Below are 20,318 nucleotides of genomic sequence, written 5' to 3'. Positions count from 1 at the left end.
AAATACAACAGAAAAGACAATGTCCTAGAGTTCATCAACAGATCTTCTAGAAAAGGATAATTTCATAAATAAGCAAGTAAATATATACAACTTTATAATCTGATTCCAAACTGCAAAAAGAAAACAAAAAAATTTCTTTGATAAAGGTAAAACCATAAGAAATATTTTTAATGTAAGGATATGTTACCAATTAACAAGCTTTCTATTCTAGTGGTACTTTCAGAATTCAAGAGAAAAATGTCTTCAAAAATGATTTTTCCACAGGAAATACTAGTCTTTTGAATTTGCATGTTACCCCAGGGCTACATTTTAAAAACATGTTTATTTGCAATTTGATAGTCTAATTTTACCAATATTTTTTTTCTTAGTGTATTTCAACTGGGTATTTCAGAGTCCATATTTTTTTTTTTAAAGTCAAAGCTATTCCCTGTTGTAAGGAAAGGCACCTTTGAAAGTTGTGTTAACTCTTATAGCACACCTGGGAAATTTGATTCAGCACCTGTACTATTGTTTTACAATATCTCCCTCAAGGAAACATTTTTTCCAATTAATGAAAAATACCTGAAAAGAAAGAGAGCTTTCAAATTTTGAGGAACTGCACTGAGGGAGATATGCAACAAATGACTATTGAGAATCTTATCTCTTGAGTTAAAATTTTGTTCCTGTATTTTATGGCAAGGAGGTAAAATGTTGGCTGAGCAATGGGAGAATGCCATCCATCAAAGGTCTGTCAAGTGATTCACTAAAGCTACACAGAACCTACTGAGACACTTGGAAAAATTCTCATCTAGGAAATTTTAAAACCACTTCAGAATGCTAATAAGCACATACAATAACATTAATATGCATACTTTAGAAATATAAACTTGCTAAAATAATAACTCATTGTTGGATGATTTCTTCTTACTCAGAGATAGCTAGCTGAACCCTACAAAAAATTACAATCACTATTTGAAGGGTTGCCTTACTGGTGTTTACATTTTACTTTGCTGTACAGTGCTACTCTGAAGGGCTCAGGCAAATTTGTGATTTGGTGAGGGGAAAGTGATTTTTTTTTTACAAATTAATAATTGCTAATGCTGAGATAAATCACATCAAGGTTTGATTTGATATGCCCACAACACTTAATAGATTTGTTTTAAAGAATGATGACTTAGTGGCTTATTTTGGTACTGTCATTTCTTATGTACGTTTGACACCATGATTTTATTTACAAATCTGGCTGGGATAAGTGAGCTAAAGGAACCTATATGCATTTGATTGGGCAACAGAGGCCATGATGGAAGATGAAACAAACCTGCCACATTCAAGAAGGCCCCTAGTATCCTGGCCTGCTTAAGTCCTTTTCTATGCAATCTAGATGCTCCCTCTCCTCTTTGCACCTCCCAAACCTTGCCAGATCTGCCAGCTTGTATGCTTGGCTCCACAAATTCTCTCCTCTTCTTTGAATTAACTTCCCATATAACTACATTGGCAAGAGAGGTGCCCTCTGCTACTGATGTCAGGTAGGGCACTAGATACACAGTTTCACCAAGACCTTGGGTCCATTTGATCAAAATCTAGCAATGTTTACCCCTGTGCTTCAGGCCAAGAACACAAACATTGCAATTTCCTTCTTTTTGCTTTTCAGCAGTCAGTGAACTGTGCATGTTCCTTTGAGATCATGAATGCACAATATACATTAGCTAGCTTCCCAATATTTGTCTCCCATATAAGAGATCCCCTCTTTGATACTGATAGTCTTTACTCAATCATTAAGCTTTTAGTCTTGGTGTCCAACTTCAGGTAGATTCTAATTCCTCAGAAAAATGAGCAAATGGGAGTTAACTAATTTTGTTGTTTGGGCTGTAATACAAAATTGTCAAAGGAAGGGAAGAAGAAAGTAGAGATAATGAAAAGGAGGATATAAAGAAAGGAGGGAGGGGGGAAGGAAAGAGAACTTCTGAAGAGAGGGAGAGGGTGGGAAGGAAAAAGGGAGAGGGAGAGAGAGAGAGAGAGGAGAGAAGGAAGGAAACTAACTCAGAGAAGTCCTTATTTTGCTACTTAATTTAGGGCAATGCCTGTGGTCATGATTAGATACAGCAAATATAGTAGAGAAGATTTTCTAAGTGATGGAGCTGTACCAAGTGATTTGTTTGGAAACTTGAATTCAGCCACCGTGAAGTCATCTGGGGTGGGAGTGGAACATCTTTCCCCAGATGACTTACCTATGCTTCTCTTACATTCGTGCAGTCATATAAGACACTCAGCTGCAGATCCACATCATTAAACCCTTATCTAAGCACCCAAAGTGGGTGGAAAAGGGGATTATAGTCCCACACATTCAATGCTCAAATGGCCTTTCTCTTTCTAACCAGAGTCTTGGTCTTTAAAGAGGAGAAAGCATGTCTTCTAAACTCAAGCCCACTCTGTTTCCTGCTTCTTTACCAAATAACTGACAACTCACACATTCAATAACATCTCTTTGTGGCATATCTATTACACAGAAATTTATCTTTAATATTAATGTTATTCATATTAAATACAGAAGAGAAATGTCTACTTGTCCTAGAGACCCTGGCTACCATTGAGCAATATTTAAAATTTGATCAAATCATTTTGCCAAATTTTGTCTTGTGAGCTATCACATTTTAAGTCCATCCCATTATTCACATGAAATTCTAAAAATTTCAGTGATAAAATAGCAGAATTTATATGTCCACACATATGTGAAAACTATAATTATTCTCAACTGACTAATGAGAAGATTGAAAAATTCTGAATATTATAGATGTTTTAACAAAGATCTATTAATACCTGTCAAGTAATGCAAGTCAAATCTTTTTTAAAGGAAATACATCTTTTATTAATTCTTTTGCTAAATGAACCACTAAATTATAAATATAATGAAAATTTTATCAAATCTGGAAATTTTTTGATAGTTTTGATATAGTTGCTTTACAGATAACAAAATGGCTTCATAATTCCATCACATAGACAGAATTATTTTTCTGAATTAAATAAATTAAATTGAACATCATTTCTTTTTTATTTTCCTAAAGGAGAACTCTCTCCTCTCCCTACTGTCTTTCCCTTGCCCCATCCCACACTTACTCACATGCATGCAACATATACACATTTTGTCTGCATTCTTTACTAAAGCAATAGTCTGAAACTTTGAGTGCCAATCCAAAATATATGCTTGGTTCATTAGGACCAAAGTATAAAGTTAACAACCATATTTGCTCAAGATTTAATACTACAAAATTATTTCAGAATGAAACTACTAAGTAGGGAAATTCTTACATAATGTCTAAAAATCTTCACACCCAACCACCAGCTGGACAACCAAAATTGCACTGAATGTACCAACATGTCACAATATCAACCCCTTCAGCTTCAAGCCACTCTGCTAAGAAAATACCAGAGAAAAACTTGAAAAATACTCAAAAGTGTGTATACTTACCCTAAGTCAGGTAAAAGCATAGGTAATTATCCAGATAATCCAAGCAAAACAAGACAAAAAGCATGGCAATTATTTGTATACCTTAGGCAAAGTATTTTCCACTGTTCTCTATTTAGGTAATTATATTAATTTTCCTTTTGGACATATGCAATTTGAAAATTTCCCCTCAAGTAAAATCAAACAAACAAAAAGACAAGCCTTATAGAGTACATTACAATTTATGAAATAGCTTAATTTGTTATGCAATGATTAATTCCTTTTTAAGTCCATACTAATTTAAACCCTAAGTAAATGGATTTTTAATACTGTATGGTTATACATATTGTAGGGGCAATGATATAGTTCCTTGCTCATTTCAAAAGATTCAGTTGGAAAGCATGGGGGAATGGGGTGACATACATTTAATTAAAATCTTTCAGCTTGACCTAAAAGATTATGAGTGTTGGAGTGAGTTGGTATTGGTGTGAAATATGAGCTAGCATTTTCATAGTACTGCAAAGCAATCTGTATGGTACATGGTTTCATAGATCTGGTGGGCAAAAGGGGAAGGTAGCATCAGTGTGAACTGGAAGCTAAGACATCTTGCCAGCCCCCTGTACTGAGACTTTTAACTTGAGTAGATCTGGGAAAACTCTATAGCTGTGTTCAAAGCTGGTCACAGCCACATTCATTTTTAAGTGACCCAATTTGTTCTGCCAACTGGAGAAAGAGGGACTTTCTCTTGACCGTCCTGAGAAAAGAACTGTATTTTATTAATTTCCATATTCCAGTAGAGAAACTATATGCCCAATACAAATGGATAATTATTGCTAATTTTAATTAATTTGAGCTTGTTCTAAAAGTATTCTTATTTCCTTTTATAAAAGTACTGTCAAACTTGGACCATAGGCATGTATTTACCAATGGTAAAAGAAAACTCTTATGAACCATATGCTAAGTCAGGGTAAGAATATAAGTAAATACTTGAGTTAAATTAAGATTAAAAGGATCAAATCAATTACTCTTCTACAAATCTCTAAAAACACCCATAAAGGTGTAGCCATTATGCTACTCTGATTAATGTCTCTGTCTATTGTTTCAACTTCAACAAACTATTTTACTTCTTATTTTGTATACCTAAAAAGAAACCATACAAAAATTTAATTTTATGGTTTAAAGGAAGGAGTAAGATGGCTAGAATCTACTTTTATGAAGATATAATATGATTTCATGAGTCGAAAGTTGAAAATGGAAAGAGGGAGAACCAAGTATCAGAATCAAAAGATCTATTACATAAATACAAGCATATTTCATATTTTCCTCCAAATAATCAACAATAAATATGAAAATAACAATAGTTACTAGTTGTCATGCATATTTCATATTTTTCCTCCAAATAATCAACAATAAATATGAAAATAACAATAGCTACTAGTTGTCATTTATCACCTGTTATGTGATAAGCTCTACTATATTTTATATTGACACACTATGAATGCATTTGTTTCCCACTGCAACACAAACAGGTGATTATTAGGTATTACTTATTAATTACACATGAGGAAATAGACACAGAGAGGTTAAGTAACTTGCCTGAGATCTCACAGTTTGTAAGAGGCAGAGCCATACCTGATCAGAATTCAGGACTTGTGATCCTAATTTCAACAATACCCTGCTATGGAGGAAATATGTAATATTATATAATTGCTGTCCTTAATTCTTATTTATTTTGGAAATAATATATGCTATAATTTCACCAAGATCTTAGGAAAGAAATGAAAACAAATATTTTTGGTACTGAAGAGGGAAAATACTACTTTTGAGGAGATAGGAATTACAGAGAACTTTGCCTAACTTCATGTAACTCTTTGGGTTGCTAAAATGACAGAACATTATGATATCAAGTCAGTGACAACTACGAAACAAATGCTAAGTATTAGTTTTAAAAATAGGACAAGAAGGCAGAAAAGTCTGTCAAGGAAAAAAATCAAGTTTTGAGTGTTCTTGAAGGTGATGATTGGGCTAAAAAGAAGAAAAGATGCAAACCTCTCAAAGTAAAGCTTCCAGGATGCTTTTCTTCGATCCATCCCACAATGTAGAGGAAGAGTTCACATGTAGGATAACTGTGTTATACTAATTTAAACCCTCAAGTGAAGAACGGTATTTTGAGTCAGAAGAATAGAGGGATAGAAAATGGAATTTACTTAAGCGTCTCTTTATTCCACAAATAAATTAGGGTGAGGTAGCATTGAGCTTTGGAGAAGAAAAGATCATCCTTGTGATGCTTGGTCAGTAATTTATTTGTGCTCAGTGAAAAGGAAGCAAAAAGTGGGGCCCAAACATCTACTTCCAGTTTAGGCAAAACTAACCAACATCGCACCTGCTGAACTCACCAGAGTAAGACTATGGTCTCCAGATTCATTGCCTAGAATTAAAAAAACCGTATTTGCCTGGAGTGTATTCAGGGAGAAAGGCAGATGGATACATGCATGGATGGATGGATGGATGGATGGATGGATGGATGGATGGATGGATAGATGGATGGATAGATGGAGGGAGGAAAGGAGGAAAGGATAGTCAACCATAAATCTATCCCCTTGAGAATTTGTTTGGGCAACAAGGGACATTGCTGAATGTAGTGGAAAGATTTGTGATCTGAGTTATTTCTTACTGCTTAATAGGAGATTAAATTAAAACTGTCCAACATAGAAAATCATGAAGACTGTAGAATTGCAGGCAGACGAAACACTTGAAGTTTTATTACTATGTACCACTTATCAACTGAAACAATTAACCAAGCTATAGGGAGACATCACACAAGACTAATGGCACACATGTGAAGCATTTGTGCACATCTGAATTAACTTATGCGGTAAGATCTTTTTCAGCTACGAAGTTTTATAATTGTATGCTCTGCATTATGACAACAGTAGGAAATGATAAAAATGGATCTTAACCAAATTAAGAGAATTGCCCAGTAATTTATTTTAAGTCAATGAGACTGCAAGCTGTTTGGGGATGAGTTCAAAACTTGTGTTATTTTATATTCCTCTGGTATCCTAGCATAATGCTTTTCATCTACTGGGCCATCAATAAATAATTATTGATTAACTGAAGTCAGTGAAGGGCATGCCACCATTTTCTCTAGCATCGACACCCAATATGCTGATTTCCATAGCTACATTCTTAAGCCTGATCTAAAAAGAGCAGATGTTAGTTATGCAGAGGCTGAACTCCCTGCTACAAGGGCAGTTAACTATAACACCAAAGTCACGAGGTCAAAGGACATTATTCCTGAACTGTGACTAAAGCAAGAAGTTTGCCTCATGCTTTCAGACCTCTAGGATAGAAAGTATATTTGTTTTAAAAACACAAGTAGAGTACAATTGATCATCACAATTGCATGTTACCACATGATACAAAGCCATTCTGCTTGGTCCTATCTATACTATTTTTTAGGACAAATAATACAAAAAGATGTAGAAATATCATCCTTATGGTTTTAAGAAATAGGGACATTAAAGTAATTGCATATTTTAGTCAATATTATTTTAAAACACCAAATATAAGTATTATGGTTTTAAATGGGTTTGGGTAAGACAAAAAGACTACTTATTTTCCTTGATCACAATATATTCTACTTACTTGTATTAAGTAACCATAGTCAATTCTTCCATATAAACAGAAAGAAGATAAGGTGTACCACATAATTTCCTTTCTTCTAATTTTACACACAGAAAAAAAATCACAAAGTCCCAAACTTCGTCCATCTGTTAAGGAATTTGAGGAGTTTTACACAGAGTCTCATATTTACACAGAACAATAATCAAAATTTATTCTGGTATTTTAGAAGGTTTACCTGTATTTTCTCATGTCTATCAAAATGTTCTCATTAAGCCAATGCATAAACAGGTTGAGTACCATTTTCTGTGTACCATATCATGGATGCATTATTTCAAAGATAAATTGACAGGGTGTGGTGGTGATACCTGGGAGGTCCTGCTCTTTTATCTGGTAAACATTTTTTTTTTAAAAAGGATAAACAAAAGAGATAGCTTTTCTTATGGCAATTGCTAGGCAAAGCTGTCACATTCCTTATCACCTTGGATGTGAGTATGAACAGATCAAGCTGTTACAATACTTCTTACTTTCATTGGGCTAAATCAAGATCTTAGTAAACTATCAGACGGATGCGAAAAAAAAGGAAATAAACAAATGTGTATATATTGGGGCATAATTCATCTTATGGCTTTATCAGCTAAAGCAAATGAGAAAATCCTGAGCCAGTCAAAAAAGCATGTCCAATTCTGAGTGACTTGTCTTTAAGATGGATCTTCTGTAAATAATTAAATTAGTGGATATTTTTCTTTGCCCATCTGGGCAGAAAGAAAAAAAGGAATTGTGTGCATGCACACATGCATAAACACACTCTCTCTCTCTCTCTCTCTGTCTCTCTCACTCATCCACATAGAAAAAAATCCCAGAGGCTAAAACTTCAGTGCAAAAGAAGCTTTATCCTATACTGAACTGTTAGAATGATTTCCAAAATAGAAACTGCAGAAAACATCAGGATGGTTGTTATAAATAATTTACTTAGGGGCAATTAGAAATTTATAAGAAAATGTAATCTCTCTTATGGCCAAAAAAGTTTACATGTTTAAAAATTCGAGTCCTATCACAAGCAAATGTTTGATACAGGTAAGTAACTGAAAAGCATATTGTAATAGACATGTTAAACACAAATAGCTTCAAAAAAGCAGCAATTTTGTTTGGTTTGTCTTGGTTGCTTCACAGTACCTGAACCAGAGGTGGTAGAGCTCAAGACTGGCCCCCAAGAAAGAGAGATGGGGTATTTAATGGTGGGTGAGGAAGAGGAGAAACCTTGGGTGCATGCATTGGTTTTTGCTTCCTTTTCCTCCTTCTCTTAAAATGACAAACCACAAATCATTTTATCAGTGGTTCAGGGAACCATACAAAAAGCTGAATACGACAGCATCACAGAGAACATTTTCACTACTTAGGGACTAGGCCTCTGCAAACATGGCTTCACTGGTCTCACCATTAAAAGCAATCTGCAAAAGAGGCTTAAAAACCCAGGGGTCTAATACCAAGTGAACAGTGGGAAAAGTGACCTTTCATTCCGTTTGTTTATTAGAGGATCTGCAGGCTCCATCTCAGTGTGGGTCCAGCATTGGTAAGAGGCCAAAGGGGAGATGGCGAACTGTTTTTTAGAGGTCACGTAATCAACTTAGAAAATACAGCTGGAAATAAACAAGAATAAAAGCTTGGTTTTAGGTACTTTCTTACATTTTTGTTTAGTAGTAATTTCCCTCTAATAGTTTTTTATCTATAGTACAACCAACTTAGTATCAATTTAGGTACAAATTTAGCCATTAGGTGTTATACAAAAATTGAAAAAGGATAACTAAAACAGGTAGGAAAAAAAATAAAAATAAGAGTAAAATATAAGCTTAGATAGATATAAAATTTTAAAAAAAGAAGTCATATTAGGATAGTGGTGATTTTTGTTTATTTTCCCTAAGTGTAACATTAAACAATTCAATAAATAAAGTCTCATTTAAAAGACATGTATAAGAATAAAGAATGTTTTCAAATAAACCTCATCATGTTATGTTTTATAGAATGGTATAAACATTGATTGCCTGGCCATAAAATCTATAAATATCCATCGTTCACCCTGAAGAGGCAATGTCAGATATATAAAATATTATGTATTTAAAAATCAGTTATATTTGTACTCCAATTAATAAAAAGAAAAATTACTCCTGTGTGATATTTACCATCTAATATTTGTTAGGAGCTCATTGTCTTTAGGTATTGACTTCATTCTTTCCATTAAGTAGTATCTCTCACCTCTTTCCAAAGTATTAAAATATTTTAATACTCAATGACTAACTTTACATTTCTCCTCAAAGTATCTTTTTACCTTCTCTGAAAACCAAAACTAAAATAAAAACCAAAACAACAATAGCAATAGAAGAATGGTGCCCAGATCAGGTTAGAAATGCTGGCACCTCTTTAGTCCTGATTTAGTCACCATCATACCAGAAAGCATGAACATACTTTGGTGACTATATGGCTATGACTGATTGATGATAGCCTAGGTTACCATAGCTAACTAGGACATCACTCATCTAAGCCTCCATGGGAAAAAAAATACAAGGCTCCCAGGGAAGAAAAAAGAAAAGAAAGCAAAGCTATTCTATAGCTGCTAACTTTTGAATAATCAGCCTCAAAAGGGAACAAATAGGATGAAACTCAATGACCAAATTATGACTTACAGATTCATCCAAGCAAATGACCTCAGTTCCTTGGTAATTTTAACTCTGGGTTTCTCGCCTACAGCAGAGTGCTTCCAGCAACAACGAACCCTCACGTGCTTACGTGCTTTGTAGTCAGAATTCAAAGGCTTGATCAGAAGCACAATCCAACTGTGAGCTTTGGTTCTGCTATGTGTGTGGTGTGAGTGTGTTTGTCTAGGATCAGATGCCAAGACTTAAACTCACATTATAGGCACAGCAGCTACTTACACACCACAGCCTAATTAAAGGAATAAACTTCCTCCTTCTCTATGTTTTCCTGAAGATCACTGCCATAAAGGGATTTGGTTTCCTTAAGAATTGAGAAAAATGTTCCCATATGTTTTCTTAATGCATTGAATTATTCAAACTCAGATGCAAAATGGTAACAATAATCCATGGCTACACAACATTTTCTGAGAACTACTGAAAATAAAGAGGAGAGAAATCAGTGTTTTGAAAATAATTATATTATAACAAACATATAATCATAATTTCCATTTCTGTTTTGAAGAAACAAAAACACACATGGAAACAATAAAGCATCTGAGGTACCTTTCAAGTCTCAGAAATAAGAATCACTTTCAAATAGAAAGTAGCTCATCTTCAAAGTTTAACACAGAGTGGAGAATAAAGCTAGTACCATTTCAACTCAAACTTTAATCAGATTGCTTTACATCTAGGTAACATGGGTCACAAGAGTAGCAACAGCCAAATTTAAAGTACTTTTTATCCTGAAACACTATTTAAATTGTATTGGTAAAATAATTATAGCTAAAGAAATTTTCTCATGCACACATGAACCCCAAATAACAAAATCAATCAACAAGTACAGAAAAAATTATCAAAAGACGCACGCACACACACACACACACACACACACACACACACACACGCACACACAACTAATTTCCTTTCCAGGAAGGAAATTAATAGGAGTATGGAGTTGGATTCAGATTCAGCTTGGTACTAATGATATACTTCTAGGACAGTCATAGCCCATTGGAGCAAGAACAGATTACTTTATAGATGAGAAATCTGTGTACCAAGGGGGTATGGTGGTGACATAACAGGGAATGACCTGAATGTCCTTGACTTTGAATTTTCACTTCTGTAGAAACCCAAATGTGTCTTTAATTCATTTTTGTTTGGAAAATATGTGGTCCTCAGAGATACAGGTCAAATCACTTGTCTAAGACACACAACCAAATCAAATACTGTAGGGTCAGGGACCAGCTCCATTTTACTGGCTCTGAAGGTACAATGGCTGGACCAACCTTGGGCTCTGGTTACATAATGCCTTTTGGAGTACAGAAAGTCTGGTACTATTGATCAAAAAATGAATAATAACAGGAAAGGTTAAAGGACTCTTATTCTTCCAACCTTCAAAGTAATAGCTCTCACTCTCACTGATTTGTATTATTTACCTATGCTCCTACCTGTGGTACCTGAAATTTCAGAAAAGGGACAAAAATATTCACATTGTGTAACAAGATCACCTACAGAGCTCTAATTAGTGTACTGGTTTTGGCTCAACTTTCCGTCAAGACTGCATATACACATATGCATGCTACACACAATGGAGAAGACAAGAATAAGTCCATTTCTGAAACTTACAGGGTTTAAAAGAAATTTTATCCACCTCAATTTTCTTGTCTAAGTTCCTTCATTATCTTTTGATTTACAGCTATTCATAGTATCTATTTATTAATTTACACTCTATCTCAATTTCAAAAGGACATGCAGTGCTATTTTATTACATATAGTATTTAAAAGACATGGATAATTGAAATATCCAATCAATCCAAAAAGTGTCATATAATTGCAAGAGCACCATATACTAGAGGCCAAAAGATTGAGGTTCAATTCAAGTTCCTTAACTAGCTAGGCAGTCCACATCAGAGTACACACTGACACTGACTTTAAGCTGTTATACATTCATTTGTAAAATAATGTCAATTTCCTAGACAATTGATAATCAGGAAACTCTTTGGAACTATATATTCTATTTCAAAAAATTTCTTCTGAGAGGTGTATACTTTTTTGAGTAGAGGAGAATTTCTTTGCTGAGGACTGCTAAGAAGCACTGAGGTTCTGCTTATTGCCTACTCACCAGGCTTCGGCACTCCTTTTCTTCCCTGCTAATATTACCAAACCTATGTATTCAGACAGAATAGCAAGTAGAATTTAAGTGATCAAGAAATTTTATTAATTAACTAGAGTCAAACATCTGCTGACTCACTGAAATATGCTCAGAGGAACCATAAGGTTCCACAGAGAGGACTTGAAAAGTCTTCAATGAGGTGATTTTAAAGTCCAAATATATTCTGTGAATATTACTCTGCTACTTCACCTGGAGTTCTGGCCACTGTGTCTCTTATACATTATTAGGTTAGCAATTTCTAGGATATTGGTATAAGGCATTGGTGAGTTTCAGAAACATAGAATGTTACAGTATTGGAATAATTTGCCAGAGTCCAGAGTCAGGTCTCAGTCATTTAGCATTATTACATTAAAAAATCCATTAGAAAATAAATGGCAGGAAATAGTATAGATGAATGAGGTAGGAATTATGTGGTTGCCACTTGACTTAAAACTCCTCTTATGAATTAAAAAAATATACCCCATTAGCTTTTAGGGCATGGAACTATGCATCTCTTAAGGCTAGAAGAAGGTGGCTACTTCTTGCCATAATCCTTTATGGAAGAATCAGGAAATGTATTTATTGTGGTACTGTCTTAAAGTTTTAGACAATGCTCTACAAACAAGCTTGTCTTTAAGCTTGTTTATCAAAGGTACACATGAGTTCAGCAGGTAAAAAAGAGGCAAGGGATAGCTGGCTGGTGGAATGGCTCAGTGGTAGAGCACCTGCCTCACAAGTGAGAGGTCCTGAGTTCAAACTCCAGTACCATTTTTAAAAATGCAAGGGGTGAATCAGGAAAGGGGAACAAACCCACTAAGGCAAAGAATTTGAAAGAAACTAGTAAATTTGGGGAATAGCAAGTAGCTCAGAGTGGATTCAAATTAAGGTGACTGTGGAAGAGGGACCAACAATATAGGTAGGTAGAGAGTAAACAGCTGTGAATGAAGAGCCTGTGCCTATGAATGTATGCATATTCTGGACATAAGTATTTCATCTTAGATGATAAAGGAGAAGAGGACCAATCTCTGCATGCATTACACAGGGAAAGTTGTTGGTTTTTAACAGGATATTGCTGATGACTATCTTGTGTTGGAAGACAAGATATAAAATGATACTAAACATTGCAAATAGTTTGATTTCAGATACTAGTAAAACAGATAAATTTTGGGGGACTACATGAACCAAACATAAAACTGTCTCGATTCCTAGTATTAGCTCAATTGTGTTTTCCTTAAGTATGAAAACCATGAGGTAATAATGCTTAAATTCCCCATTTTATGAAGTGAGTCTTAAGGATGAGAAAACCAGTGAGAAGCCCTGCTTCTGCCATGCCAGCCTGGATGAATGAGCTCCTTGAGAAGCAGAACGAGTTCCAGTAACCTACAGCAACTGAGTGAGGAACAGCCATGAAGGCCTGGGGCTCTGTGATCACAACAGGCATTTTATAAGCATCCTGCATGGTGAGGTACTAGAACACAGTGCTATTCCTTCCCAACAGCCCATCCCATTCTTCATCTAAGCAGGACTTCAGAATTGGTCTGACAATAAACACAACCAGGTTGCACTCTCAGAAGAGTCATGAACATAATATCGCCAGCCATGTCCCTTTAGGCTGAGGTACAAACAATGAGAAAACAGAATGTACAGAGACTAAAGGGGGCTGTGCTGCCTTCTTCCTTCACTTCTTATCTGAAAAACCTGATAAATACATGTTTTCCTTGCTTCTTAAGTTCATGAAATGAAAAGTGCTCAGTCTACTAAACCATGAGGATGGAGACTCAGGAATGAATTTTTTCCATCACTCATCCCTGCCCAAATTCCTCCAGCTAATTCTCATCTGAACCAAATTGCTAACAAGTTTGGACATGGTTGTCTGAGCAATAGGGAGCCTTTGCAGGTTGCGTGAGCAGGGGAGTTATAGAATCAGATTTTTTATTTAGAAAGGTAGCTCCAGCAATAGTGGGGAAGAGAAGAAGGCAGGCAGTATGAAGTGAGAGGTCAGTGTGAGGCCTGTGCAATGTGTAATTAATGATGGAGCTTTGGCCTGCTACAGTGACAATGGAAAAGAAGTTAAGAAGTGGACAGGAGCTGGGGTGAAAGAAGAAAAGAGAGGAGCTGAAGATAATGCCAAGCTTTGGGCTGAATTGCTAGGAGGCAACATTTATCACCCAGAAGTGAATGTTAGCTAATGTCTCATCATTTAATCTATGTTACTAAATGAGACGGGATTTGTGAGCCAAATTTATCCTTTTTAGGTTTTTGATATATATTTCACAAAGCAAACCCCAGAAATGTTATATCAATTCATTGTTTTATGAACAGTATTTCAGAAGCAGAGTAGTAAAATGGTTCCTGACAGTGGAACCACAAAGTGTTCAAATCCTGGCTCTGCTACCAATTAGCTACATGATTTTTGGATTAGTTACTAAACCTCTCTGTACCTATTCCTCATTTTATGAAAGAAGAAAATAATAAAATCTGACTGAATATTATGAGGCTTGAGTGAACTATTAAGAGTAAAGGATTTAGGTTACTCAGTGTTCTGTCTTTAGCTCAGTGTCTGGCATTTAGTCTCCATTTAATAAATGTTATTTTCTATCCCTGTCTTACCAACAATCAGTACTGGAGAAGTAGAGAGTTTACTTTCAAAGAAGAGGAATCTCAGCTTGTTTTTCTTCTTACACTCAACATCACCATATTGCTTGATGGTCCAACACAGGAAATTGTGAAAAAGCAGAAGAAAAAACAAACTTTTCTTCCTGAGCAAGCTCCCGAGAAAAAGGTGAAAACAAGCTCCCAGGCTCAGGGATACACTGAGGTTCAGCCTTTGGAAGACCACAGCACTTGTTTATAAATAGAATATTAAAACAAGCAAGAGCAATTTTCTCCTTTCGTCTTCTCTTATTGCCTAATTTTCCTCTCATACCATTTGCATAATGGATAAAAAGGCATCCATTATGCAAATGAACAGTGGGGCTGCAAGGTTGCTGAAGCCACAAGGCTGGCTCCAGAGGAAGAGCAGCTGCCAACCAGCCCTCTACCATTCACACGTTCCAGCAGACCGCTTCCCTAGCTGGATTTCCAAAGGATAGAGGAAAATCATGAAGACCATAGGTCATTAATTTCCATTTGGTTGGTTTTAAAAGGGGCACTAAAAATGCTTTTCAGAAAACGAAGACAAAATATGGTTATTCTGGATGCTCCTATGTAAAATCAACTTAACAGTATATATTTTATTTCAAGTGGAGAAAGCTAGAACTAGGCACTATTTTTATAATTTTAAGCATATGCTTCTTTTTAAAAAGAATAAAATTCCCTTGCAAAGTGGGAAATAAATGCCTCTGTCTTTCTACCTTGAGAATCAAACTCTAATTAAACTCTAGAAAGTATGTTGAGCAGTCTCAGATACTTCAACAGGAATGAAACTTGTTTTATTCTGTGCATATTCAAGAGGAATGAAACTTGTTTTAAGTACCAAAATATTAATAGGTTTTCAGAAACTTCATATTGTTAAACTAACCTAAACTTACCTCTGTGGGGTATCACCAAAAACTGGTATGTTTGTTCTATTGGGAATTGTAAATTGAGACTTTAGAAGAATATTTATTTTCTCTTTCTACAAACACCTTCAAAACAAATACTGTGAAAAAGAATTCTGAGCAAAATCAGCAGGTGAATTGTTCCTGTTTGAGTAAACCAGCAGGAAAGAATTTCAAGACTAACTTCAAAACATTTTCTCCAAAGTCTGAGAAAATATTAGAAGAAAACCAGGGTGGCTAAGAAAAAAAAGTGACCTTTATTTGTAGCTTAGGTTCCCTAGTAACCCTTAGTTTTTTCCAAATGACTTTTCTTCAAGATCTTTTAAAACGTGATTCTCACAGGATATAGGCAAACCTCACCATTTTCAGTATGATTCCTCCCATGTTACTTCGAGGGCATGTAATCCAGATTCACTTTCAGTGTAAGAAACAATTGCAGCTACTTACCTGAACACCAGCAGCTGCAAAAAGCTACATAAACAAATAACTTAGAGAAAAGACAGACCAGATTTTTAAAGAAAAATAGTAACAGGATAAAAGACATAAAGAAAAGCAATATAGTCAACAAGGTAGTGTGTTTTCAACCAAGTTAAGGGCACATCACTAAAAATCATACCTACCTAATTTCAGAGCAGAAGGGGTTACTTCAATTTCTCCGCCAATTGGTTTAAACGCAGCCAGTTGGGCAGCCACTTCTGTCTCAAAAGCATCTGGGCCCTGCTGATCCGCAGGGTTTCCACTGGGGCTCTCAGTCTTGTGGAGTGGTTCTTGTTCTTCAAACACAGCAATCAGCTACAAACAAGCCCAACAGCACTAATTACTTTGTAGTACACGCATATCAAAGGTCACTTTATCTCGCTGATTGTGATCTTTATTTGGTTTTAAAGAAAATGACCTCTTCAATCTTAGAACTTTAGTGTTACTACAGCACCACTCTTAATTCTTCAATAATATTATGTTTACAAGCATCATGCCAGGACATAATGAGTGGTTCATCTCTTTGTTTATTTTGACTATTCCTGAAATAGTCAATTTTAGACAGCTCTCCTAAAGAAATGAAATGTTTGCCTGCTTCCCCCACTACTTTTTCTAATATACCTAAGAAGACTTCTTTATCTCATTTCAAGGGTGTTCCCCAAAATAAAAGTTGAATATGAAAAGCTGAACAATAGACTTACATGATATAAATGGACATTCCAGTCTCAGAGTTAAAATAGGGCAAGGTATGGTGGTGTATGCCTGTCCATGAAAGGCATAGGTAGGAAGATCATTGTCCCTGGGCATAAACAAAAGTCCCTATCCAAAACATAACTAAAGCAATAAAGGGCTGAGGCATGGCTTAAGTGGTAAAGTGACTGTGTAACAAGTACTAGGTCCTAAGTTTAAATGTCCCAGAACCAAAAAAGAAAAAAAAAGTTAAAACACATTGCAAGATTCCTAACCTAATTACATCTCTCTTTGTAGATACAATCTAATACCACACACACTTTCAATGCATATTTGATGTGTATATACTTAAAAACAATTTGTTTTTCTTGTATATGTACATATTCCATATTTTTCATTATTTCCTTCATGATGGACTCTGTGTTGACTGGTTAAAGTTCAATGAATGCTAAGTCCAATGAGAGTAAACATCAGTACTTTTAATCTAATTATCCCCATCTTCATCTCCATTTTATTTCATGATAGATGTGCTAATTATTAATATAAAACTTTTTTCATTAAAATGAGGGGAATATCTTTAAAAGTCTACTAGTCATGCAGACACTACAGAATAACAATGAGGGCAGCCTTGTTGAGACTGCCTTTTGGGCCAGCAGACAGAACCATCACAGAGGAACTTCAAAAGTTCAGTCAGCAGCTGATGTAGAAAAGTCCAAATATGAGTGCAGGTGGCAGCTCAGAGATGCTACTATCAAACCAATGAAACACACTGTGTGTACATTTGAAAACTGCTAGTAAATCTTTAGATATTTTTCATTCATTAAATAAAGCAAACTTCCTTACAATTCAAACATTTATTCAGGAAAGGCACTCAAAGACTCATTCACAGGGGAACCTTGTTGGCAATAGTATTAATAACACGAGGAAAGGGGTAACCAATCAAAACATCACAAATTCCAACTTCAGTCTTTCAAAAGAAATGAATACAATTAGGGATATGTAAATTGCCTATTCAAAAATAATTTTCATAATTGACTACTCATTTCCAGTATGGAGACTTCTTTAATTGGAAAATCCAACAAGCCTCTCACCACAGAAAAGAAATGCTTATTCCCAAGGCATTATTTTTAATTCCTGAAATTGAGCACATGCATTTTCTATCTTTAATTGCTGGCACTGATGAACTGATTTAAGATCAGACTTAAACAGATTAAAAATGAAAGATTATTGTAGTATAAAAATAACCAGTAGAACTCAATCTTTTTAATCATCTGGCCAAAATGAAGAGTTTAACACTTTAAATTCTGAAAAGGAAAGTAAAATCAATTTTTAAAATGTGGTAGAAATGTTTTCATTACTATATCTGACATAATTATTATTTCAATTTTGCATATTGGTGAATTCTAACACACATTAGTAATGTTCATTCTAAGTAGCAATCAACTAGACTGTGGCATATTAGTACTAGGATCAGTGTTATGACAAAGTAATATCTTACTTTTCTTCCTTTCTGAATCCTTAACTCTCAGCATAATCCATTGCTTTAAATATTGTGGAAAAGAGAAAAAAAGTAGAAAATCAGTCAGAAGTATAATACAAATGCTTAAAATTGATAACTCTTAAGAAGTCATTATCTATACTTTTCTTGTTAAGGTACTTTACTCTTTTCCATACATTATATCCATACAAGCTTCTTGCAGAATATGTAGTAACAATATTATACCTATTCATCAAGTAGGAGAATACAGTAGTTTGGAGATTTTGTTTCCAAAGGTCATGTACTAAATGATGCCTGATGGTTGAATTAAAGTCTTTTTTATTTACAACCCAGGGTTTCAAACCACACTGTAACATTTTTCCCCAAGAAGAAAACTGTAAAAAGAGAAAAATTATAGAACATCTCTAGGTTGTGTATGAAAGTTTTATGCCTTAAAATAGATGAACTTAACTTTTTGGCGATATAGCAATACCTGACTCTTCTTTTATATGATAATGGTGGGACCTGGATGCTTCCTCAATCTCATAATCTCTTTGATTAATTAATAGCTTAGTCTGTGTGCCAGTGTCATGGTTGACAAGAATTATCAGAGCAGAGCCTGGATGAACAGATGAAATGAAGGCTCTACTCCCAGGAAGAAGAGGCACAGATCCTCAATCTGTGGGGCCCAAACAAATTAGTGACTGAGAAGAGAGACTCTCTCAATCTTGTCTGCATCTCAGTATCTACAATGTACACAGACTCACACTTGCTTCAACACTGATAATTAATTTAAATCATATGTTGTAGGTCCTTGTTAATTAGATTACTTGATTCATCAGCACACCTACATTTCTGGGTAGCACACTTCCTGAAGACAGTGTTACAGAATACAATAACTGACATAAACCACCATTCTAGTCACCTGGCTGAAGACATACTGGTTTCCAAAGCATCCAGACCATGATAATGGCCTCTGCTCCTGCCTTTAAATTCTCTCCCAAATAGATGAGGTGGACATAAAAGAAGGAATTCTATTTAAGAACTTTTGTGTTAAGATTTGATCTAGAATAAAATTTCATGATGTGTGGAAGAATTTTCACTGACATCTTAGGAGTTGTAGCAACCTAAACCCTACACAAAATGTATATAGGTAATATTTGATTTGATGCCTTTCTCTATTACTGTTCTCTTCTGGAATGCCTTCATTCTTGCCAATTCCTATCATGCCACTGTTTTTACATCACTCAGTGTAGCCCAGAATTGTCCAAAGACCCCAGAACCAACATGCTGTTCTACAGCCTAACTTCCAATCAAAGCTTTGGTCCTCTTAGATCTCTGTGAGTATTTAAGCATCTAGTCCCCAGACATACAACATAGGAAGGCCAGTGTATAAAAATGACATTAATTCTTCTACCCAACAAAACCAAAAGGCTAGAAGACAACAAATGTCCTGGAAGATCCCAGCTTTTCTCAACAACTCTCTAGGAAGCAATAGATAGTCTATCAGTATCATCTACTTTCTATACCTACAGAGGCTGGAGGTCTTGGAACTACATTTGCCAAAAGTGCTGGCCAACAGCATTCTAGGTGTCCATGGAAATGAATAACTGTGTTCTATTTATGTGGAATGGCACCTCTCAAAGTTATGGTGGCAATCATCCAGTGAACCCAGAATTTTCTTGAAGATGGCAACTAGGACACAGAAGCAGACAGTGTGAGCTCCCAGACTCCATACATTCGGCAGACCAGCAGGTGAGCACCAAGTGTCATTCGGTATTCCCCCAGCCATCCCTAGAATAAACCAGCATAGCCCCCTGGGCAGACTGACCCCTGCCCCCTGCAAAAACAAAACAAAACTGAACACTAAACAAGGAACTGAAAACTAACACACAGCAGAGGGATGGAGTTGCTGAAGCACACTGGAGAAGGACAGCAGGGCAAGGAGCTGATCTCTGCACAAACTTTCAGTAAACAAAGGCTGGAAAGGCAGAAGGGCTGACAGCAGGCAGGTGATAAGCCGCTGCCTGAAATAGGGCAGGTAGTGGTCCACAAAGCTCATCTTCTGAGCCAGTGAGCAACATCTAAAGTCAAATGACAATGCAAAATTGAAAAACAATCAGCAAAACATCAAAACATGCTGACAGCAGGGGGCCAGCTGATGGATCACTGACCTTGCCCCAGAAAGGGGGTGATGCAAAGAAACAAGCCCCTAGTAATCAAGCACAGTGAAAACCCAATTCCAAAG

At 35.6% G+C, this 20,318-nt stretch overlaps 1 protein-coding gene across 6 annotated transcripts in view; it reads right to left on the bottom strand.

The window, feature by feature from the left end:
- The window catches only part of Pard3b (par-3 family cell polarity regulator beta), a 977,771-nt gene that overhangs the window by 595,699 nt on the left and 361,754 nt on the right, over positions 1–20,318 (bottom strand). For 5 of the 6 annotated variants that reach the window (XR_012447363.1, XM_074071526.1, XM_074071528.1 and 2 more), the window contains one exon: positions 16,047–16,218. Coding sequence is in view for 3 of the 6 variants with exons in the window: in XM_074071526.1 (XP_073927627.1) it covers positions 16,047–16,218 (172 nt within the window). In the remaining 3 variants the exon portion in view is untranslated. Of the gene's footprint in view, positions 1–16,046; positions 16,219–18,091; positions 18,135–20,318 lie in introns of all 6 variants that reach the window. The other variant, XM_074071529.1, reaches the window with a different exon arrangement.

Source organism: Castor canadensis, chromosome 4 (assembly GCF_047511655.1).
Source record: "Castor canadensis chromosome 4, mCasCan1.hap1v2, whole genome shotgun sequence".
Lineage (NCBI taxonomy): Eukaryota > Metazoa > Chordata > Mammalia > Rodentia > Castoridae > Castor > Castor canadensis.
This window is presented reverse-complemented; position numbering and strand designations above follow the sequence as displayed.